Genomic DNA, 22,962 nt, shown 5'->3' on the forward strand with positions numbered 1-22,962 from the left:
AGGCTGAGCAGCTGTTCCACTGCCATTCAGATTATGAAAATATAATCCTAGAGAACCTTGTCAAGATAAATACGGAGCATGAAATGTATAGGCGATTTTTCCCCAGCCACATATAATGATCAATTCCAAAGCCACAAGTGATACCAAAGGACAAAATAAGATCTGTCTAGACTTTCTCACTTACAAGATATTGATCATTCCAATGGTAAACTGGTTAGTATAAGTGTGTTTGGCTTGAAAGGTCATGAGCTTAACACCTGACAAGGAGTTATTCAACCTTGATACAAGTCAAATTATTGCAGTGTTGCTGGAAAGACTTTCTCTAATAAAAACCCCTACCTGGTCTGAGAATATCTGAAATTTGTCTTCCAGATGTCAAAAGAAAAAGCCGGGGGGTGGGAAAAGAAGTCAAGACTTGGCATAGATTTCTGCTGGTTCACGTCTGTGTGGTTTTGCAAGTCAAGGCCCCAGCAGTCAGGTACTTTCTGGGCAGAGCACGGGCTACGTCTGCCGCACGGACAGCAGTGGAAGCCGTCACTGATTGAAACGGCACCTCCACTCCCCTCAGAGCTTCTGGTGGCTCTTCACTCCTAGCAAGGCACTTTGCCTGCTCACGTAGGCGGACTTGACAGAGCCGGGGCACCCATATGGACAGGGGCAAAAAGAACACCGTTCAAATGGGAACTGTTGACTTTGGAAGGGAAGCAGAGGGGAAAGGGTCTAGCGAGACCCTTCAGCGTGTGGGTGGGAAACGCTCCGCGGCATCACCCTCCAACGTCTCCCCGTCAGAAAGTCCCGTGGGGCTGGAGCGGTGCATCAGGGACACAGCCCTCACCCAGCCTCCTCCTTTCTTATGGGGATAACTAGCAAGCGCTTATTAGGACAATTAGGAGCTTGATGTAAGTTTGCTGGATCTCTTCCAAGAACTATAAATACCCTATCTATTTTGCTTTATTCAGTTCTTTTTGTTTTGCTGATATGATACTAGTTAAGGTTAATGGGGTTTGCTTTAATATTAGACACAGGATCACTTAACTACCTTTAATGAACACTGGAGTCAATGCATTGTGGAGTAATTCACACAGACATTGCCTCAGGTAAATCAACCGGAAAAATGTAAGCCAGTCAAATAAATAAATCTGGCCGGCTGTAAATGTGCCAAATTTTACACCAAAATATATTTGAAAGCCAATGACTTAGGCACATCTAGGATATTAAAATGGAGGGTTTGGAGTCTGTTTCTTTTCAATTGCTTCTCCTTTTTAATGTCTCTGCACATCCCTCCTGTGCTGAAACCAAGCTGAGAGTGCAAGAAAAATTATTTTCACAAGTGTTTCTAATAGAAGCGAATGCTCCACAGCTTTGTGCCATTTTTTAATTTGGAATGAAAACGATATAAAAAATAAAAAGCTTTTTTTATGCTTGGCTATCTCAACACAGGAGAGTGAGCGACAAAGAGGAGGACAGAGAGGGAGAGAAAAGAAAGAGAAAGAGAAAAAGACAAAGGATAGAAAGGGAAAGAACAAAAGAAAGAAAAAGCAAGAAAGAAAGAAACAGAGAGAGAGAGAGAAAGGAATTTTATCTCAGTTGGAGAAAATAGTGACAGTGAAATTCTAGAGAGGGTAATACACTAGTGTCAATAAATATTTATTAAGCGGAAACAGGAACCAGAGGAACCCAACCAACTCCATGAAGTTTGGTAGCTTACTTCATACTAACACAAAACTATGCTAACATTAAAAATGCTTTTACCTCGTAACACTGAAATCGTGAGATGTGTACGGAGGAAAAACACCTCCCAGATATTCTTTGAAGCAAGGCAGGCAATCTCTTTAAGTACTGAATTCTCATAAAAGCATGCAATATTTCAGCAATAAGGAATGACAGGGTGTTCATTATCGGTTATTAATGTTTGCCTAAATGGAGCATAAGGTCCAGGCCTTCGGGGGAGTGCAGAGCTCCCAGCATTCCTTAATTACCGCCTCTTCTTAACCCAGCAATGCCAAGCTCCGCTGCGAAGCTCTGCTGTCGTGGACCAGCTGCATCATTGTTAATTCTGTTTGGCTGTGAAAAGGAAAAATAATGCATTTGAGAATGCTGTTGCACAGGTGACAGAAGTTAATCAGGTTTTCTCCCCAGACAAACTCCAGACAATACAAGGAATTTGACTGTAACCATCACCTCAACTTGCAAACACTTTGAGCCACGCCACTACCGTTCTCGGCAGCATCTGGCACGGACTGGACAAAACTTCTAGGAGACACGAAAAAACTTTTTTTCTTTTTCCTTTTTCTCCCCCCCCCCCCCCCCGCCCTCAGAAAGGCTGAAAAGAGGTGCTGCTCTTTCTGGAATAGTCCCTTTCGCTTCTCCCCCAACCATGTCAGTGCAGGAGCAAGCTCATGAGGATGTGCTGCCCTCGGGGAAGGGGCTTGCTGCAGAGAGTAGAGGAAGACCCGTGGGCAGGATTGCTTATTTACTGAAGGCTGTTGCTAAAGGTGGTGTAGCAGGTATAAGCAAGGCCGTATATTCTTTACTACTGCTTTAGGAAAGACTGTGGTGTCAGGTAAGGAAGTGTCCGACTAGGGAGCGGCTGAGGCTGCTCTTGGGCAGAAGCTTGAAGGATGCCAAGGGCTTTGGGGAAAAGAAAAAGCCCTTGTTTTCCGTGTATAAAGCCAGCTCAGCTGATTCACCCTAGATCTGAGGAGAGTGTCTCCCAGGCTCCCCGCGTCCACCTGGAAGACGCTTCATTTCACAGATAGAGACTTCACTTGCAGAGATTTCAACCCCTATGTGCACAGAGGCCTGAACACCACCTGCCTGAGAAGCGCTCGCACTAAATTAGAATTAGTCATAAAACCAAAAAAATAATAAAAATAATTGAAATATATAACTGTAAAGCATACCTGTTACACTGCAATATCATAATTACTTACATAAGCGCGGTGGGTTTTTTGATGGGAGGATGCTACGGCTACTTCTTCCAGGTGAATGTGTGCCTTTATTGTAACACCTATTCAACAGCTAATCAAACGCATTATGATTGCAGACGAGCAAAATCACGGAAGGCAGACTGTTAACAATAAATCATAAAAAATAAGGGGGTCAAATAAGCTTCTATTAACAAGGTGTCCTATTTATTTGTTTATATTCTGTCTACAGAAAACGTGATGCTGGACTGAGGATGGCTTAGGACAACCTTCTGGCATGAAGACAGCTACAAAGCACAAAATACAAAACATGAACTCAGAAAGAAACAAGAAAAAAAACAGCGTTTTCTTGGCATCAACAAGAAGCTCTTTATTTTTCCTCAAGTTTTCTTTTCTAAAAAAAAAAAAAAAAATTGGAACTAAGACGTTTGCAGAAATGAGACAAACTCTCTTCAGGTGAAAATATTCAAGCAAGCATGTTGTTTTATTGAATTTAACTTGAAAGAAAAAAAAAGAGAGATTTGGAATGGGATACAGTATCAGGAGAACTGAGAAACTGTGAACTTTGAAAGAAAAAAAACTCCTTAAAACTGTGAACTGAGAAGTGGATGGAAATACCATTTCAACCCCTGATTACACCCTGTGTGTTCTTAAGGAGACAACATCATCTTTGCTAACTCGACAGTATTTAGGGAATGGTTTACAACATATCTTTTATTATAATCTTCTAAGAAAAAAACCAGAAATACTTAATTAGCTGTGACTTTACCGTTTCTGTTCAGATGTCTTATTGCACTTTCTTTTTCTAGACAGCGCAGATGTATTTGCAGCCAGCAGTCAAGGGCAGGAAAGATTTCTTTCCTTAATAATCTTTTTATTTGCCACACCCAACAAAATCCTTGTAGGGAAAAAGAATCAACACAACTCCCGATCAATAGCTAAAGCCTAACGGACAGTAATTATCAAAATAAAGAGGAAATCCCATAGTGGGCTACATACCTACCCATTAATCAAAACAACAGAAAATATCTGCAGCGTTGCTTTTCTAAAATAAGACAAAAGATGCCTCCTTGGGTTACACTTTGAACAGGCTATAATCAAAAGAAAGAGAACCAAGGCTAACTGAGCCCCAGGAAGCCGCATTGTCCCTTTAACCCGCAGTATTCCCCATTTCCCATTAGTACTTAACATTTTTCACGATGTTGTGACTGCTATTATTTCATTTAACACTGGTTAATCTGTATCTGAGGTATATGGAAACCCTCTAGATGATAAGATTGGACAGGTTCCAGCGTTGGCAGTTTCCGAGCGTGCACACACACGCACTCGGTGTGTTTTGATCCTTCCAGGAGCTCCCTGTTATTTGGACTGCCTGCCAATTCGTTCTTGGAGCAGCCTCTCGCTCAGCTCCCAGAGGGCCGTGGCCGTCGCGCCGCCCTGCGCCTCCTCCGACGGCAGGCAGCGGCAGCAGTTGTTGAAGTACATCCCGCCCAGCCCCTCCAGCTCCGCCGCCGTGGCGCAGTAGACGGTTGTGGCAGCTCCTTGTTGCTGGAATTAAAAAAAAAAAAAAAAAGGGAAAAAAAATAAAAATCACAGAGAAAGGAAAAAAAACCTATATAAATAGAGATATTTTATGGTTGTAATTTTGACAGTGGTCCTTTGAAATCTTCTGAAAGCATCGCTGGAAAGGATCACAGCTGACAGGCTGCGAGAGTTGGGGTTGTTCAGCCTGGAGAAGAGAAGGCTCCGGGGAGACCTTAGAGCCCCTTCCGGCACCTAAAGGGGGCCTATGGGAGAGATGGGGAGGGACTCTGGATCAGGGAGTGGAGCGATAGGACGAGGGGTAACGTTTCAAACTGAAAGAGGGGAAATTCAGATGAGATATTAGGAAGAAATTTTTTGCTGTGAGGGTGGTGAGACACTGGCCCAGGCTGCCCAGAGAAGCTGTGGATGCCCCATCCCTGGAGGGGTTCAAGGCCAGGCTGGACGGGGCTTGGAGCAACCTGGTCTGGTGGGAGGTGTCCCTGCCCAGGGCAGGGGGTGGAGCTGGATGATCTTTAAGGTCCCTTCCAACCCAAACCATTCTGTGATTCTATGACAGGGTAACCTGGAGGGTGACAAGGCTGAAACACTGCCGAAGGTGCTGCCTGCCTGCTGGCCACTTTACAAAACACCTTAGTGAGGGTTTGTTGGTTTTTTGTTTTTGTTTTTTAATTCTTTCCTCTTAGAGCAAAAGAAAAGAAAAAGACACTCCTGAACCCCAGCCCCGGTCTCGGGTGTTTTGCCCTTTTTCATGAAACCCTTGGCTCGTCAGCAGGGAGCGCCTGGCCTGACGCAGAGGGACAGGGTTGGTTTGGGTTTGGGTTTTTAAACCTCCTGCGCAAGATTAACCTGGGCACTCCAATTAGGACCTATCATGTAAAGTGCAATCAGGATTGGTGCCAAAGCCGCCCATATATCTCAGATCAACAGTTCCACCGTGGCAGTTGTCACCGCTGCCCTGGTAGAATGGTTCTCTGCCGCAGGCAGAGCTGGGTTCTGATTTTGCAGAGATGCGAGGCTTTCCAGTGGGTTTGGTTTTTTTTTTTGTTCTGTAACAACCATTTCTCATGTCTTCTAATGCTTTAAGAAATGGAGCGGGTAGATTAGAGGCTTTTGTGGATCACGGTTTCTTTTTCTCCTAAATACCAAACAGGAAGAATGGGTTTGTCTGGATTTCTCCAACGCAAACCTGGCGCCTGAGGCCACAGAGGGGCCAAGCCCCCAGCAGCGGCGATGGGCTGCTCCCAGGCACAGGTTAAAAGCGCGGTGCCAAAATAGCTGTAACGAGGACAAGAAGCCAGTTTGCTTTGTAAACTAGAATTAAAAACAATAGGTGAGAGCGCATACCAAGACACAACACTAATTTAAAACCAATACAGTTTTTCTGGCATCTTATGATTATTTATGTACACCTTAGTCCTTTCTGTGGTAACTAATTAAGAGCTGATAGGAATCAGAATAAAGAGGCTGCCAACTATGATTGAAAAAGTAAGCGGAGAGAAATTAGATGTTGCCACATTAGGATAATTCAATGGGGAAGGAGAATACGCTTCAATCTCTTGAGATTTTCCTCCAGATCTTTTTTTCTGGCCTTTCATTGTCACAACCAAGGAAACTCAGGGTGCCGTAAGGGGGTCAACCTGGAAGAGACCTCTGCTTTACATTCTCATCCTTCAAGGGCAGCAAGGACTCTAAAAAGCCCACTTCTCCTTAAATGAGGTGTCTCAATTTTGTAATGGCAAAGAAAGGCGTATTTGTTTGCAAGACATGCGTTCTTCTCAGAAGATGGGATTAAACTGATAATGATGACTCCACAGCTTAGAAATGATCTCCCATCACAAGGTAAACCAAAACTGTCTGTATTAAGTATTTTGAAAGGCATATATTTATCAACAGACCAAAATATTTTTAAAGTTAGTATAATACAGAGTAATCCTCTTATTAAACCAATATCTTTTTTAAAAAAGAGAAAGTATCTTAAAGGCGGTAGCAGAAATGGAAGAGAGTTCTACTAAAAGTAATATTAATAGAGAACAATAAAATTCCTATGCTCATTTGAACTATCCTATAAAGCTCCACAGCACAGGTATGATCGCCGTATTCAGCTGTTTAGAATGATTCAAGGCCCCTGAAAAGTTCTGGGGTTTTTTTTGGTTGGTTTTTTTTTTTTGTTTTTTTTTTTTGGCAAGCAGTTCAACTGGACATTTATTAGAAAGGTAAAATTAAACTAAATTGTTCAGCGCAGAGTGAGAGCCCTTAAGCTGTCGCTGAAAAGCATGCGTCCAGCCAAGCTAAACTGAAGCTAGCTCTAGTAGAATTCAGCTAATTCATAAAGTGGAAGTTTATCAGAGCAGTTTAAGATCCAAACCAAACAATAATTCATCTTTTCAAATGAGTCAAATTTGACGACTTTTAAACAAAATTCTCAGCAGGCAGAAAAACGTGCCATAGTATAACAGCAGTGCTTTATACCTCGAACATTGACACAACCTGGACTCCAAAAGAAGAGAATAGTTTTCCCTGGGTGAGCATAGGATATTTACTTTAAGTGATAAAAGATTATGCAGCTGGAAGCCCAAAGCACTTTATCTTGCAATGCCTTCAGTGTTTCACTGAGAACTGGATGTAAGCAATGTGCCATTTGCTTTTTGGCTGTGTATGTCTTCACTTCTTTCTAAATGTTTCAATCACGTTGGCTGTTTTGGAAGAAGAAAGTTCAATGGTTCTATCATTGAAAGAAAAGTTCCTTTCTTATTACTTAAGAGAAATGCAATCATATTTATCCCTTTGTTGACAGAGGGTAAAGCTTTAATATCTCAAAATAATGGACAAACATGAACTCATCAAGCTTAAGAGGTTCCTTCAGATGGTGAAACTACGAAACAGAAGGTAAATCCCAGATTCTCAAAGCCATTTAAGCGTCTGGTTTCCTTTGGTGAATGTGAGCTGGTTGCGTTCAGACATTTGAGGACCTAAGTGACTTGCCCAAGGACAGAGGGGAAGGAGTACTGCAGAATCACGGGAATCGAATCACGCTTTGGGTTGCGAGGGACGTCAGGAGGTCTCTAGCCCAACTTCTACCCAAAGCGGGACGCTTGGGGGTCCCGTATATGCCACGCTGAACGGGAAGGTCCTCAAGGGACAAACTTCTCCTTTCCGTCTGTGGCTCAGGTAGCACAGATGCGGGTATCTGTATATTTTGCAGATATCCAGAGCTGCAGATATCTGCAAAACGCCTGCACCGGCAGCCATGCCAAGCCAGGCTGAGAAACCGCTTCATTTCCCAGTGAATATTGTTTATCCCTCATGAACACAGTCTTTTGAATGACATCTCTATATGTTGGGCCTTATGACAGTTTAATAACAAGTTTTAATTTTTTGCTCATCAGCTTTCCTGTTCACATATCATCAGCATACGACAGCAGAGGATGTTAGGGAATCTAATTAGTAAACAATTCCATACTGCTGATACAAGATGAAACATTCTTAAACCGATAAAAAGAGCACTTTAATCACTGTTGAATGACTTTCAATGCCAAGCGGTTTGTGCCATGTCAGAACATAATTTGAAGAAGATTAGAGTACTATATAAAAGAATTAATGTTAACAACTTCGTTAAAAAATGTCTTAAACAATGAGCCTGTCAGTTGTCACAGACTCTCCCTCATCTATTGTGATTAACGCACCTCCCTCCCCCCCCCCCAACAATTTCAACTGATAAACAATGCTAAAAGCGCTGGGCAACCTAAACATTTTTTTTTTTTCCATCCGTCCGTCGGTTGTACGGGGTGCTAATCACCAGGGCTGGGGGTCAGCCTTCTTTAACCTGCAACAAAGGCAGCGGGTTGCGACGATGAATACACAGGATGAAGAATTTGTGAGAAGCCCAACTGAATCTTTAATCATGCCTCAATGCCGTTTCCGATCCACTCGAACATTTGAAAGCTGCTAGGCAAGCACCACGCTATCAATCTTTCTAGCGTACGTAAAAATTACCCGGGAATCTTGTTTTGGATTAAGTTGAAGAGTGTCTTAGTAATAAGGGTTCATCATTCTCTTCCACAAATCATTTGTCAGTTTTGTAATACAATCTTCAACCGCAGCAGGGTGGGATTTATACAGCAGTTGCTGTTTATTTATAGTTGAGGCTCAAAGATCTGAATTATCCATCCTTCCCAAATCCTTTGTTGAGATGAAAATACTAAGTAGCTACTAGTTCACAGGCATTTATTTCATAACTTCTAGCTGTCAATTTGCAACTGATGGCACTGAATACAAATTAATATTGAATATCTTAACAGTACAAGAAAAGGGGTTCTTGATATACAGTATACGGTAAAGCCCTCATTAATATATGCAACGCATCCGTTAGCATTCTAAGACACCATTTATGTTCCTGATAAGAAAACATATTACACAGTTAATGTTTAGTTTTCAGATTTGTCTACTTTCAAATGCATGTTTATCTTCTAAAATTAGATTCCTGTTCTGAAGCAGGTTTGCATATCAAGCATATAAATAATAGAAACAATGCCATAACTTAGCTGTATACTTATCAACTACAAACGAATAAGATAACGCTCTGAACTCTGTTAAGGGCACACAGATAGCATTAAACATTGCCCGCCAGCGAGATGGGATCAGCTTCTTCGAAAAGGAGGTTTTTATTTTCTTATGAAAAATTGAGGGTAAAGGCCAGTTATCTTGGTAGCCTGAGGTTAAGTACAGTGCATTTTAAAAGCTGGCCGGTGGGAAGGGGTGAATTCAAAACGACAAGAGAGGCGAGTATTTGTGACAAGGGCCAGGTTCAAAGCAAGCAGCTCGAGTGAAACAAAAAGGCAAGCGCTTCCTTAAAACTCTTCAGGCTGTTCCTCTTATTCATCTCAGGACTATGAGACAAAGCCAACACATCCCTAACACAAAAAATATCAGACCCACACAACAGCACTGTGAACATACCATTTATAGCGGAATATCTCATTACACAGCAGTGAGAAGATGAGGCAGTCTGAACGTATTCCCGATCGTGAAACCAGTGAGGTCTCCCATGCCTTCTTTGTGCTTTTGAAAAGCACCCTGAAGACTTCAAACCCATTCTGCTGGAGAGGGGAGTACTCTCCACCAGCTAGCTTCAGCAATGGTCATTTCCTGATTTGACGGGAAATATAAAATCTCCTTGGAATAGCAAACAAAATGATATGGAGCCTATTTCCACAATGACCAGTTCCAAATTGCCCAAACCAAACCCTAAAGTCACAGCTGCAATTCTATATTCCTCCAGCCCCACCTTCACCTGGTGTAAGTCAGCTCAGGTCCGTTGCTCCAGCCCGCGGCTCACCAGCTGAGCTTGGGCTTACCTCTGGGAAGACAACTGCCCTCAGAATGCATTTGTTTCTTTTTAGGGGTGCTAGCATCCCCCAGCTGGGTTTGTGGTGCAGAGTCTTCTCCAAATCTACTTATTTCTTTCTCTATAATGTTAAAATGTTTCAGCAGATGAGCTGAATGGGTAGTTTTTCCCATCAAGTCTTTGCAAACCACGCAGAGCGTGATGATGGTGGGACTTGACGATCTTAAAGGTCTCTTCCAAACATAAAGATTCTATGATCTCTTCAGAAAAACACTAGCAAGTCTAAAATCCTCATGTCCTCATTCAACCTTCAGGATTCCCCAGTATCTGAAGTGCTTTTAGGAGCAGTCTTAAGAGCCGTTTGGTGGTACCAGCCACAGCTGAGACAGCCATAGCTGGGGGACCTACTTTTCTACACCAGGTGTGACTTTGCCGTGTTTCTCACCGGGGTAACTCAGAGCTGTGAGGGACAGTCACTTTTCGTACAATGCAGTGAACAAGTTTTAGTCAGTCTCGCATGTGAGATGACAGGAGAACTGTTCGGTTCCTGCTGCAGTCCTCTTACTCAGAGCAATCCCAGATGCACAGTTATCTCATGAGTAACACTCAGAATATGTATGTATTAGTCTCCTGTGAGAAAACAGGATTCCCTGATTGCTTTTTCAGCAAGGAAATATGAAATTGAGACCTGCCTTAGCTAGTTTGGGTGAGTATGATAAACTGAAATCATATCTGCAGCTAAAAAAATAAAACTTTGGAGCTGCCAAATATGATCTAAGAAACAAATTAGGCTCAGTTGACTTCAGGTCCCATCTCCACCCAAGAGTGCCAGCAGGAAAACGTGACCTGAACTGACTCTGTAATTACAGTCTTCTCAGAAGTCTCACGGAACCACATCTAAACCAGAAATTCTCAACCACCTCCCCTTCCCCCATGACCACATTTAAACCAGCAAAGCATCTCTTAGAAGATAATACAACGGATAAACCGAAATCTATAAGGTCTGCTTTTTTTTCCTCTGATGTATTCCTTTTTCAATTAATTCCCAACTACAAAGACTCGAAACTCCACCAGCTTCTCCACTTGCAAAGCATAGTTGGTTTCAAGTTGTAACTTTTCTTAGCGTCATTAAGACCCTTACACATTTACACTATTCTTTACATACATTATAGAAGATAAATGGGCTATGTTCTTTGAGTAAGGAAACTGCAGTAGTTCACCAAAGAGGATTTGTTTTCAACTGTTGAGGCATTAAGACCTAGTGATTATTCCAACTATTCAGTATATGCAGCTATATTTAACTTACATTCTGGGTTTTAACTTTGCAAAAGAAAATGTGTCCATTGTAATAAATGTATTTTGATAATGCACCATGTTGTTTGTGTTATGCAACACCCCATATGTTCTCAATTACGGCAATGATAGAGCTTGAAAACTTCCAACCTCCAACATCCAGTGTCAAACAGATTGTCTGCAATCGTTCCACAGGAGAAAAAAAAAAAAAAATACAATACAGGACGTCAAGTCAGGAGAACTGGGTTGGTTTTCTCTTTTCGACTTTCTCTTCCCGAGTGAACTTGGACAAGTCACTCCAACTCCATGTACCTCACTTTTCCCAGCTGTAAAATGGGGAGAGTACTATTATTTACCCACCTCACAGGGGTGTTGTGAGGACTAGTTCAGATTTATGGAGTGCTTTCACACTTATCGTTGAAAAGCACCATGTAAAGTGTTACATTAAAAACCATTGTTAAAATGTGTACAAGATGTAGAACAGGGTTGGCAAAATAGCTGACAAAAATGTAATTACCTTTTAAAATCATGCATATTTTTCTCTACTGTATAAACTTAATTCTTTAACCTGTGAATCTGCCTGCTGCACCGGGCCCTGTTCCAGTCTCTTCCCTCTCTCACCTTGTTTCTTTTTGCCCAGCTCACAGAGAACTCCATAAAACTCTTACTAGCCAAAACACCGTTGAATTCTTCAAAAAATGGATGCTTTAGGGGGAACCAGCTCTGAAAGGCTGATCCATGGGTTCATCTCTCCTACCCTTTGCACATGCTAGAAAGAGCCACCGTTGCATACCAGGGGTGGGATTCAATTGCCTAACGCGGGTCTTAACAACATCTGAGCCGCCTTAGGATATCCCGCATGCTGTACAGCTGTCCTCCAGAAGGGCACGTATTTCCCAGGGGTCTGGTATTGTATTTGGCAGCCCCTCAGAGACAGCTCAGACAAAAGCATACAATGTTTAAGAGAGCACCAGACACCCACGTCTGTGCAACCCGATTGCTCTTACCCCAGCACCTGGCAAGGGAGCTGGTTCCCACTGGCAGCACCCTAATTCTTTCCTTTTCCCGGTGTCTTATTAAAAAGTCCCCAGTCAGCTTCTGAAAATTGTTTCAAGCCTGATGCAGAGCCGTCTTCAGCTTCCAAAACTTTAATGAAGCACATGGCTTTACGCCGCTCAACCAGCGCTTTCGCCCCACAGGCTGCTCGCCCCGGCCTCTTCACCCACATCGCATTTCCACGCAGATCACCTCTGCATTTTCTTCTCCTGCCTGCCGAACTCCTATTCACACCTGATTTACACTTTTAAGACACCATTGCTCCACTGAAGTGGCAGTTTTGAGCACCGCATGCACATTGCTACGACCCAGTATTGCTTTGCTTTTCTTCTTGCAGGCTAGCGCGGAGCGGTGGTGAGATACTGCTCCTGCTCAGTTCTGGATTTGGGAAAAATCCCTGAGGAAAATTATCGATCTTCATTTCAGAGTGTAACGGGGTAAGGGTGCGATCGGGTTGATCGTATTACGTTGCCCCCTGCCCTATGTGCCAACACTGGCCAGGGGAGTGAGAAGCGAAGAGCATGTAAAAGACAGCCCTTGGACATCGCAGCAGCGCGACCGGGAGCTGATCATACCTGAAAATCTCTGTCACTCGCTTTCCGAGATTTTACAATGTGCATTTATACAAATATGAGTCCTATCATTACTTGTCGGCCACCGTCAAAAATGGAAATCCTCTGGAGGATATTGGAAATCCTCCTGAGATACATATCCTGCCAGCTGAGGGCGGATTCTTCCAGGCAAGGGTAATTTGAAGAGTTGGGCAAACAGGTTGTTGACAATAAACACATCCTGCCAAAAAGACGGATTAGATACGCTGCTGCTGCAACTAAATCATCAGAATAGGGCTGGCTGGTGTTCGGGCATACGTAGATGAGAATTCGTTGAAATCACTTCTGTTATTAACTTACGCTGACTTGAAATGTTTTATGTTTTTGCTGTACCTAACTTTAATTACAGATATACTTTATATAAATGTACGTATACATACAGTTCTGTATATGCTGTATATATTTATATAGCTTTTTAATACTATTACTAGTCAAAATTTAGACTTTTACATATGCAGTATTGCAAAGAATGTCATCACAATACTGACATTCGGCTTCTTCCTTCATTGCACAGATAATTTTTTAGACAGACTTTCATTTTAGATACGTGTGGGGAAAAAAAAACCTCCACACAACACGATGCTTTTCAAGCAAGTGACCTTTTGGGACAAAAATTTAACAAGCTGTTTGTTTAGGTTTTAAAGGTAAAGATTGTTTTTCATCCGTTGATACAGACACGCATATGCACAGCCACACACATTTCAGTAACACAACGCATTGAAAAACCACAGGGTGTTATGATGGGGACATATCATGGTAAGAAATTAACTACTAACTGTCTTCCAAGAAACTAATTAAGCGAATGTATTTTGCAATAATACAGATCTAGCAAACGGGCCTCTAAAGTCTAGGCTTCGAGCTGTAAGCCAGGCGCTCCTGTATTATGTATGTGTGATTTTCATAGATAGCCTGCTGTAAAGTGTGCCCTGTTAGTGCATCTTTCAGGCTCAAAGACACTGGCCTTGTTAATATTTCATTTAGTACCTACTGTAGAGTCTCATTTATATTACTTCTATAATTAATGGTGATAGCTTAGGCACTGCCTTTACAAGGAGAGATCCCTGTATGTTGGTCGATGGATAATGAGAAACAATAGATATTTCATTCACCAGCAGCTTGTTGCTAGTTAGTAGGAAATTATCGTGTGTACTGTTGCTTTAATTGCCAGGGTAAATAATGCCGCCGCTGTGTTAGTGAACATTTTAAAGCACTTGATGCAAATAGACTAGAAACAAAACACAAAAAAAATTACCTTTATTATGCTATACCTTAGCATAGGGAGTTAAAAAGGTATGTCTTAAAACATTTGCGTTCTATCATGCAAATATATCTTAATATGCATGTGCTGACTATTCAACTACTGTATTTTAGGAAATACAATTATGCTGCCTTTCTCTTCTCCTATGTAGACTGTAAATAACTGTAGATCTTTCTCTTGTTTTCCTATGTAAATATATGTAAATACTAACAAGCTATGCATGCTGATATTCTAGGCAATTTCAGGTACTTTTATAATCTGCAGGCATGTACTTGAATTGGTTTGTTAAAAAAAAAAAAAAATCAACTCTCTCAAACCCTTTAAAGCTCATTAGAAATTAAAGATTTCTTATTAGACTGGTTCCTTCAATCTCAGTCGCTTTTTTTAAATATTTTTCCCTGCTTTGTCAACACGGCCTCCCAAGACCCACCACCATGGATGCGTATTCCAACACTGTTTTCTCCGAAGCAGGGAGTCCCGTCTCAGGACGTGATTCACTCCCCGACCGAGGATGTGCACCTCTTGGACTCAACACCATCCCTTTTGGAAACCTCAGCAGAGCCTCGGAGAGGGGGGAAGCCCATCCCCATTGCTCTGACCTCTCCGCCTGCTTAATGATGTTTTCTATTTCATTTTCGCAGCCCACAATCCATCAAACGAGGATCTAATACGGCTAGTGCCAGGACTGGGTTTGAGGGCAGACGCGGTCGCAGCCACGAGCGGTCCCCACGCCTTTGGCCGTGTCTTCGCTCTTTGGCCGTGCGGCATCAGACACGGTCCTCTCTTTGAACATACTCTCTGTGCTTCTCTTCCAGCACACTCATGACTTTGACAGACTGCGAAAATAATTTGATAAATAGCTTGATAAATTTCCCCATCTCTTCCCTTCAGTGCAGTAACACTGTTTGTGGGAGCCTTTCAATTGAAGGAGTGTGAACAAAAATGAAATTACCTAAGCTTATAAATCAAGTCACCCCCTGCATACAAATTTGGAGGCAAGGTTTCAATTTAGCTCTCTTCTTGGTTTTTTTGTGTTCTTGTAATAAATGAAGATTCCTATGAGGAAAACGGTAAGAAGAAAAAAGAGATGCGTTTATCCCCCATCACGGTAAGGAGGGGGGGAAAAAAATCCCCTCTGCATTATCTATGGAAACTAAATGCAATGACAACTTTGTAATCGAAAGAAAACTGCTTTCATGTCTGAAGATGCTTTTTCCAGAGTAGATGTATAAGAATAAACACATTAATTGACAGGATCTTCATGACTTTTTAAGTTCCTCGAACTTAGCTCGGTGTCTGGGGAAGATCTCTTTCCAGTCCTTGAAGACTCTTTTAAGATGAATGTTTAAAAAGCTGAGCTGACATGGGCATTATGTTCAAGTGCAAGCTGTACTATTCTTTAATAGAGGGCGTAGAAATGGTTCATAGGATTATTATCTTTCTACAGACAAAACCCATTACCTTCACACTAGGAGGGAAAAGCTAGTTTTTAACTTATATAAAACAGAATCAATTATCAATATCTTTGCACGGTTTCCCGGCTCTGCTGGAGAGCCGTCGCAGAGCTAAACACAGACAGCCATTTGGCAAAAGGGCCCCTTCCTACACTGGGCTTCTTGTTACACCGTTCGTTTAATAAAATCACATCTGCAGAAGAAAAAATAAGTAGCGACGATTTGTATGCAGGGCTTCCACCTTGAATGTCACAAGAGAAGACAGGAATCCCATTTGCAGACTGATCGCCTGGCTACTGTTACTTTAGACTTCTTCCCAGTAAAAAGTGAACAAGCGAATAAAAAGCAGTCATCGATGCAAAGTCAAATGCAGAGGCAAACAGCAGCACAGGTCAGAGCGTCCATACAGCCTGTTGTCTTTAGCGTGGAAGAAAAGCAACCCCCGTCATATAATCCTCACCATCCAGCCTCCCAATAATCCTTTTGTTGGCTTTACCGGTGGCTTTTCACAGATGCTGATGTTTCCAGTGAGGAAAGGAAAGCCGCAAGGTTAGTGGTGGCTTTTCGTGGTGAAAAAGTCCACACGTGCCCGTCACTTCTTAAAATACTACAAATAAGTCTTATATCTTTCAATAGACGATGTCTACTCCAACTCCTTGTCCCTCAGCAGAGGGATCAGTAAGTGCATTAGCCATCCTTAAAAATCCGTGTCCCCAGCTACTTTACTAGCACCTGCAAATTCAGGTGCACATACAGGTGCAGTATGTGCAATATACATAAAACATAATACTCTAGAAGCTGGGAACGGTATTTGGGAAGGAAGTGTTCATTATTAGACTCTTATCTGCTTATCCCATTCACGAGATCTGCTTCTACAAAGCGCATAATGATAAATGGCACATTTGCAAATTATCTTCTGAGTGCTGATGAGAAATCAGCAACCTGCGAGTTACCGTGACTTTGAATGAGTACACTCCACCGCAAGTCTCGTTTGCCGAGATGCCTGCCAAATGAGTGCATTAGTATATTAGGAATCTAATAAATTGACTAACAAGCATTTGATGAAAAATAGCTGTACCATCCGTTACAGTTATCATCACAGCCAACAAGGCTACCGGGGTTGGGATTTTGAAGGCACCAGCTGCTGATAAAAGAGATGTTGCCGCACCGTGACACGCTCTCGGCGGCACCTCCCTGCCAACGAGCATCATAACAAACCCTCAGCGAGACCCAGGGCCTCCTTCACATAAGCTCCTTCGTGACACCTAAGAGGATTTAAGCCGTTGCAGCCTTACTCAGTCATGTCTTGTCCCTTTCCACTGCAGCAAGTAGGATGCTGGGATGGTGGAGAAAACTCTCCTGACAATCCAGCACTGAATGAGTTTCTCCTCCCGGGAAGGAGCTGGAGGAGACACTTTCTGTTATAAGGCTGAGCACTGTTCAAACATCTGAGTCTGCTTTCACGTTCACAATCTGTAAACTTTAAGCTTGTTAATTATGATCACAAACACGATGCTAAAGGACCAAGGCGGCTTTAGCTATATTCGCATTCAGCAGATAGGCACTGCGTTATTCAATGCCGTGCAATCAAAGTAGTTTCAGGAATGGTTCACAGTCCTACTTATAACTCGGGGTCCTCATGGAAAAATTGAAAGTCAGGAAATAAATCTTCATACAGCACTTCGCCTGTGTCATTCCCTGCTTTGCTGGATATTTAAGAAGCCCAATTCCTTTCTTGAGTAAAACCCATGATCCCCTCTCGTGCAAACGTCCCCCCGGTCTGGGAAGGTGCAAGCACCCGAGACATTCAAACCCACAGGACATGGAAACCTGAAGCAGGCTAATTAAATGCTCGGGGTTAATTGTGTCCAGAGCCCGGTGGGAAGGTCTGGCCGCCCTCCCCGCAGCCCACCCGATGCACTGTGGGTGCTGCCACTCCTCCCCCCGGCGCACATGGCAGATCGCAGCCACGCTCTGTCCTGGCAAAGCCCGTGTGAGTAATTTACGTCTTTTCAGGCTAATTAATTCTAGTAAGAGCAATATACCCTTACATTCAAGTTTCAGAAATCTTCTGCGTGCCACTTAATTTGTTTAAAGTAGAGAGGAACCCAATTCATTATAAATGCCCATTTATCGTCTGCCAACAAATCCCAGCAAACACTTAAAAACTACGCACGCGTAAGAAAAGCTCCTTCTGTACCTTCCCAAATGGCATTTCTGCTTTTACCTGAGACATTTGCAAGATCCCCCAACTCTGTCAACAGTCGCTCTCCAGTTTTGTTTAGCTTATCATCAACAGACTCTGCTTTTGTGAGTGGACAAGTCATTTGAGTGTGCACCACAGTTATAATGGCCTGACTGACAGCTCAGCCAGATAAACACGAGAGAATAACAGACGTAGGAACAATCTGGGTATTCATTTTGTCCGTTCAACCGGGTTGAAAGGATTTGCCAGCCAAGGGCACAACACTTCAGGCTAATTTGCTCAGCCAAAGCACTGCCAGAGTGTAAGGCTGCGAGCAGATGACTGATGTTGGAGAGATCGGCATCCCCAGATGAGGTACTTATTATTCACCTCTGCCTCACGGGAAATGAAAGCACCATTTATTCAAAGCATCCATTTGAAAGAGGAAAACATATAGAAATGAACTTTGTTACAAAACTTGAACCCTTCTCGCTGCTTCCCTGCTTCTGCATTAATTCCAGCTTCTTGTCCTCGTCCTCCTCATCCTGCACACTGCAGCATTTCTCTTGCCTTGCTGCTTCATTCCCCCCATACATTTGCTTCTCCTTCCCTTCTCTCACGCTCTCCTTAGCCTTGTCTCCTGCTTTGCAGTTTTGATCCTATATCTGACTCCGGGTACCTTTGCTTTGCTGTTCATCTTCCATTTTAATGCTATAACCGCTCAGCTTTGCAAACGTCTGAGGCTCAACTCTATTTTCACAGCGTCTGGTATAGAAGTGGGTGCCCAGTATATAGCATCATACAATCATAGAATGGTTTGGGTTGGAAGGGACCTTAAAGATCACCCAGTGCCACCCCCTGCCCTGGGCAGGGACACCTCCCACCAGACCAGGTTGCTCCAAGCCCCGTCCAGCCTGGCCTTGAACCCCTCCAGGGATGGGGAAGCCACAGCTTCTCTGGGAAACCCATTCCAGTTTCCCACCACCCTCACGGTAAAGAATTCCTTTCTAATATGTAATCTAAATCTCCCTTCTTTCAGTTTAAAATTGTTACCCCTCGTCCCATCGCTCCACTCCCCGATCCAGAGTCCCTCCCCAGGTTTCCTGCAGCCCCCTTTAGGGGGGTTCAAAGGGGCTTGCAGCCTTACACTCTGGCAGTGCTTTGGTTGAGCTTGTACTAAGAAAAGGTAAACACCGCTCTGACATATTCCCTCAAGCAAGCAAACAAAATAATAACAGTTTACAGTGGAGGTTTGCAAGTTTGCTCCCATTAATTAAGTTCCATTTTCCAGCACGTGGAGTTTTAAGTCATTTTTCTCCAGGATTGATTTCAACAACTCTTTTCTCCCACCAAAGAGCAAATGCTGTGTCACAGCGGCACGACTCTACCGGCTTCAGCAAACCATGGAGCCGAGGCAGGAGGTGCAGCGGTGCCGTGGCAAATCCTGGAGCATTTCAGGAGCCCGGCATCCCAGAGGAGCGCCCATGGCCCGAGCGCGGCGGACTGGGAACAACGGCCCCGGCAGAGGTGACGCACTAACAGCCTCAGACACATCACGGGAGGAATGCAAAGTGCACCTGACATGTCTTTTGATCTCCTCCTAAGAAGCATTAAAAGGCACATTAATGTGCTGCTTTAGTGCATGTTCAATGTGATAGTTGGAGACATAACTGAGCCTTTCACAAAAGTCTAATTGGGGAGAAGAATAAACTTATTGTTTCCTCCTCTGGACGTGCACCCTAGAACATAGGCAGAGTTGACATTTGCATGAAGTATGTTGCTGTTTTGCATTTTAAATCCAGGCATGCTAAATGTAGCTTGAATGATCACTTTGACTATTATTAGGAAATTAGTACATGTCCAACAGTCACTCTACAGATGCAGTAACTGATAGTGGCCCAGCGGTAGGTTGTCTTTCTCTAATGTTACCAAACACTGAAATTCAAACATACAATGTGTACATGTGTATATTTACGTACATATATATATATCTCTGTATAAATTGCTCACTTAAAATATTAAGTGACCACTAATAAAGAATCTGAGATACAGCTCCTACAGCTGCCTTCCATGCAATTGTTCATATTGCTCACGGAGATCCTCACACACAAATCATATTCACATGTAGTAACAGAGTTTTGTGCATTGAGCTAATGGTACTTCTTCACCTCACCAGGCTCTGAAGCACCTTTGCATCTCTGTGCTTTCCATTACCACCTCAAACTTCTTTTACTCTTTTAAGACTACCTCACAATGAACAAACTGCAACAACAAACCAAGTAACAAAGAAAAAAGGAATGTAAAAAGAGAACACTCCTACGCAGGTTAATCAATGGCAGCATAAAGGGAGCAAAGAAGGTCAAGTGTAAGTTCCATGGTAGAGGTGAGGTGGGGAACGACATTACTGGGGCATCCTAAATTTTGCTGAAGGCCACTTATTCCTCAGTCCTATTTCTATCAGCTTAGGTCTATGTTTGCACATCTGGCCAGACCTATATTCAGCTGAACTCTATTTTCTTCTCCGTGCAATGCTCTTTCTTACATCTTTTATGCTGATAATGTATGTGTCCCTGATTAGTTCTATGCAACACTCTCAATGTTTTATCTCTGGAAGTATTAGAGGGTTTATGCTGCCTTCTTCATTTGTCTGCAGCACCTCTTTCCAGCCTCGGCGAGTCTCCTTGGATAGCGTTCTGCGCTGCAGTACTAATGATGCCAATACTGTTATACAAAGTCACGCACCTCTTAAACTCTTTTGGCAAAAGGCAGTCTAATCTGCAAGAACCATTAGCTTCCTTTTCTTGAAGCTCTCACTCAATCTAGACACAAAAATTGTAATGCCAGGGAAGAGGAGGCTGAGAAATGGGAGCCCAGAGAGCCCTGATGCTCATCTCGGTGTCCTGGTGTTAACTAAAAAGCATGAACCTGCACTGCCAACGTGTGCCAAGTCCACTGCAAGAAAACAGCGTGTCCTGATCGAGTTAGGTAGGTCGATATAAAAAAAAATATAATAATAATATTAGGGAAGGCAACTGAACTGCTCTGGGTACATAACAGATGGATGCAGAGGTCTTCTGGATCATGCAGGTGGAAACCCATGCAATTCTATTTTTCTCGTACAACATTCATAAAACACCGCCAGTTCTTTCTGCTGGTACCAAATCAGAACTCCCTTTCCAAGCCCACACACGCCACTCAATGCTTCAAAACCACTTTGAGGCTCTTCTTATCCTAGCTTTTAGTTATCCACATTTTTTTCTGAATAGCATGATTTTCTTCTCACAAACAAGCTAACATTATTCCCACCACAGAGATGAAAGACAGTTTTTCTTCGGGCTACTCCTACGGCTGATGTTCAAGAAGGTTTCTGAGGAACCCACCTTGAAAAGTGAGAAAAGGAGGGAATCCCACTGGAACTTCAATAAATCGTTTGTTCTACATGTAAAAATTGGAAATACAAAACAAACTTAAAGAAAACTCCAGGATTTCAGTGAGAGCACTCAAGCGTTTCATAGGCCTCCCTTTTAAATTATCTCCTTAAGTAGACCTTTAAGAAGCAACCAATTTAGCTTTTGCAATATTTGGATCTGTAACCTTTTCCAAAAATGTAGCCAAAGCTTTTCTGAGGGAACATCTAAGATGCTCCATGCACGGGCAAGGGCAGAGGAGGGCGCAGAGTCCGGCATCTCCTGAACTGCCTGGCCATGGCTGCAGAGAAGGAAGGGGCTGAGCCTGGGGAGCATCTGGGCTGGAGCCGCACACACCTCCACAGGGTGAACGTGCACGTGTGCTGCCACTCAAAGAGGGAAGCACATTATTTCGACAGGATACACACCTCTCCTGCTCCCTCCAGTAGGAGGAATGGAAATGTGTCTGGCTTCCCAGCAAATGCACAGAAGATCTTTTTCAGTCGATACCAGCCAGTTGACTCTATCTCACTATTTTTCCATTTGCTTCGTACAAGTAAAAATGATGGTCTGTAACAAGATCTCTATCCCCTGTTTTGCCACAATGCCATACCCTTCTTGGGGAATACTTTCTTGACAATAAATTTCTATTAAAGTGCAATGTGCTCTTAAGTGGCATAATCTTTGACAGTTGGCAACACGTGAAATATATTTATGTTCCATCCAAATACCGTATTGGAGCTGTACTATCTAACTCTCCCTAGGTACTTTTAATCACTTTTTTTCAGCCTAGTTAGATTGTAGAAGGAAAAATCACTCAGTGGTGTAAATGCTACATACCTAAAGGATTTTTAGCTCTCACTTTCTGACAAGTCCAAAAGTGAATTTGCTGCAAAATAATGAACTTAAGTGACCCCTGCTGACTTCTCAAGGAATGACATTCCATAGGGAGTCCCATCCATGAAAGGACTCAGGTACAAAATTAGTCCATATTTCTCAGCTACTTGGACTTTTTCTTGGAAAAGAATCAAACTTCAGAAAGTTACCGGTCATCTGAAATAGCACTTTCATCTACAGTTTGGGATGGTCCATCTCATCAGGAAAAAAAGGATAAAGGGTCAGATTTGAACCCTTGCAGGAGCCAGACACAGTTAATTTGTTTTCCAGCAGTATTATCAGTTAAGCACAGCTGGAATCTAAACATCTTCTATCTGCCCACGTATCTGGCTGGTGCCTTCTGGCCTTCTGCGTGATGGAAGGGGCTAATAAAAGGTGGCAGCGCTTGATGCCAGATAGTTTGTCTCTGCCTTGTTTAATCATTCTGAATGGACTGATGCTCAAGCCCAACTTGCATTCGCTATCGGTCCGTGAGAGGGCTGCTGAGAGCTACTTCTCAGCAATCAGCTCAAACCATTGGCAAGACATCTGTCAAGTACACTTTAGCATCCCCACAGCCTCGAAGTAAGAGAAGTGGCCTTCTCAATTTAGATGCAATATTAAAGGCAGTTGACAGAAATCTTACATCCAGCTGCCTTTTCTCTCGAGGTTTGCAATCCCCATCCCACTGAAGTCAGCGGGAGCCTTGCCATTGACTTCAATAGACCCACCATTACAAACACAGTGTTCAAGATGGAATAAACACAACTGGATTGCTCTCAAACTCATTGAAAACCTAAAATCCTATTAGGTTATAGAGGTGTCTTGATACTCGAGAGACACTTGAAACTGCAGAGGCTCAGACATTTCGCACAAAAGCCAGGATGTGTCCAAACGAGGTGGCAGCACTGCTATTGTGCTCGTTAAACTCTTCAAACACACGAGTTACGCTTTCAGCACAAACCACGTTGTTAGGTCCAGTTGACTACAGCACAAACTTGATCAG

General features: G+C 42.9%; 2 protein-coding genes across 3 annotated transcripts in view; one reads left to right on the plus strand and one right to left on the minus strand.

The window, feature by feature from the left end:
- Window positions 1-11,186, plus strand: part of MAF (MAF bZIP transcription factor) — a 200,577-nt gene extending 189,391 nt beyond the window's left edge. For both annotated transcript variants that reach the window (XM_074582866.1, XM_074582867.1), the window contains one exon: window positions 3,160-11,186. Coding sequence is in view for 1 of the 2 variants with exons in the window: in XM_074582867.1 (XP_074438968.1) it covers window positions 3,160-3,190 (31 nt within the window). In the remaining variant the exon portion in view is untranslated. The remainder of the gene's footprint in view (window positions 1-3,159) is intronic.
- Window positions 3,393-22,962, minus strand: part of WWOX (WW domain containing oxidoreductase) — a 531,298-nt gene continuing 511,728 nt past the window's right edge. Inside the window, exon 9 of the mRNA XM_074582859.1 lies at window positions 3,393-4,475. Coding sequence (XP_074438960.1) covers window positions 4,287-4,475 — 189 coding nt within the window. The 3' untranslated portion in view covers window positions 3,393-4,286. The remainder of the gene's footprint in view (window positions 4,476-22,962) is intronic.

This window comes from Larus michahellis, chromosome 4 (genome assembly GCF_964199755.1).
Source record: "Larus michahellis chromosome 4, bLarMic1.1, whole genome shotgun sequence".
Taxonomy (NCBI): Eukaryota; Metazoa; Chordata; class Aves; order Charadriiformes; family Laridae; genus Larus; species Larus michahellis.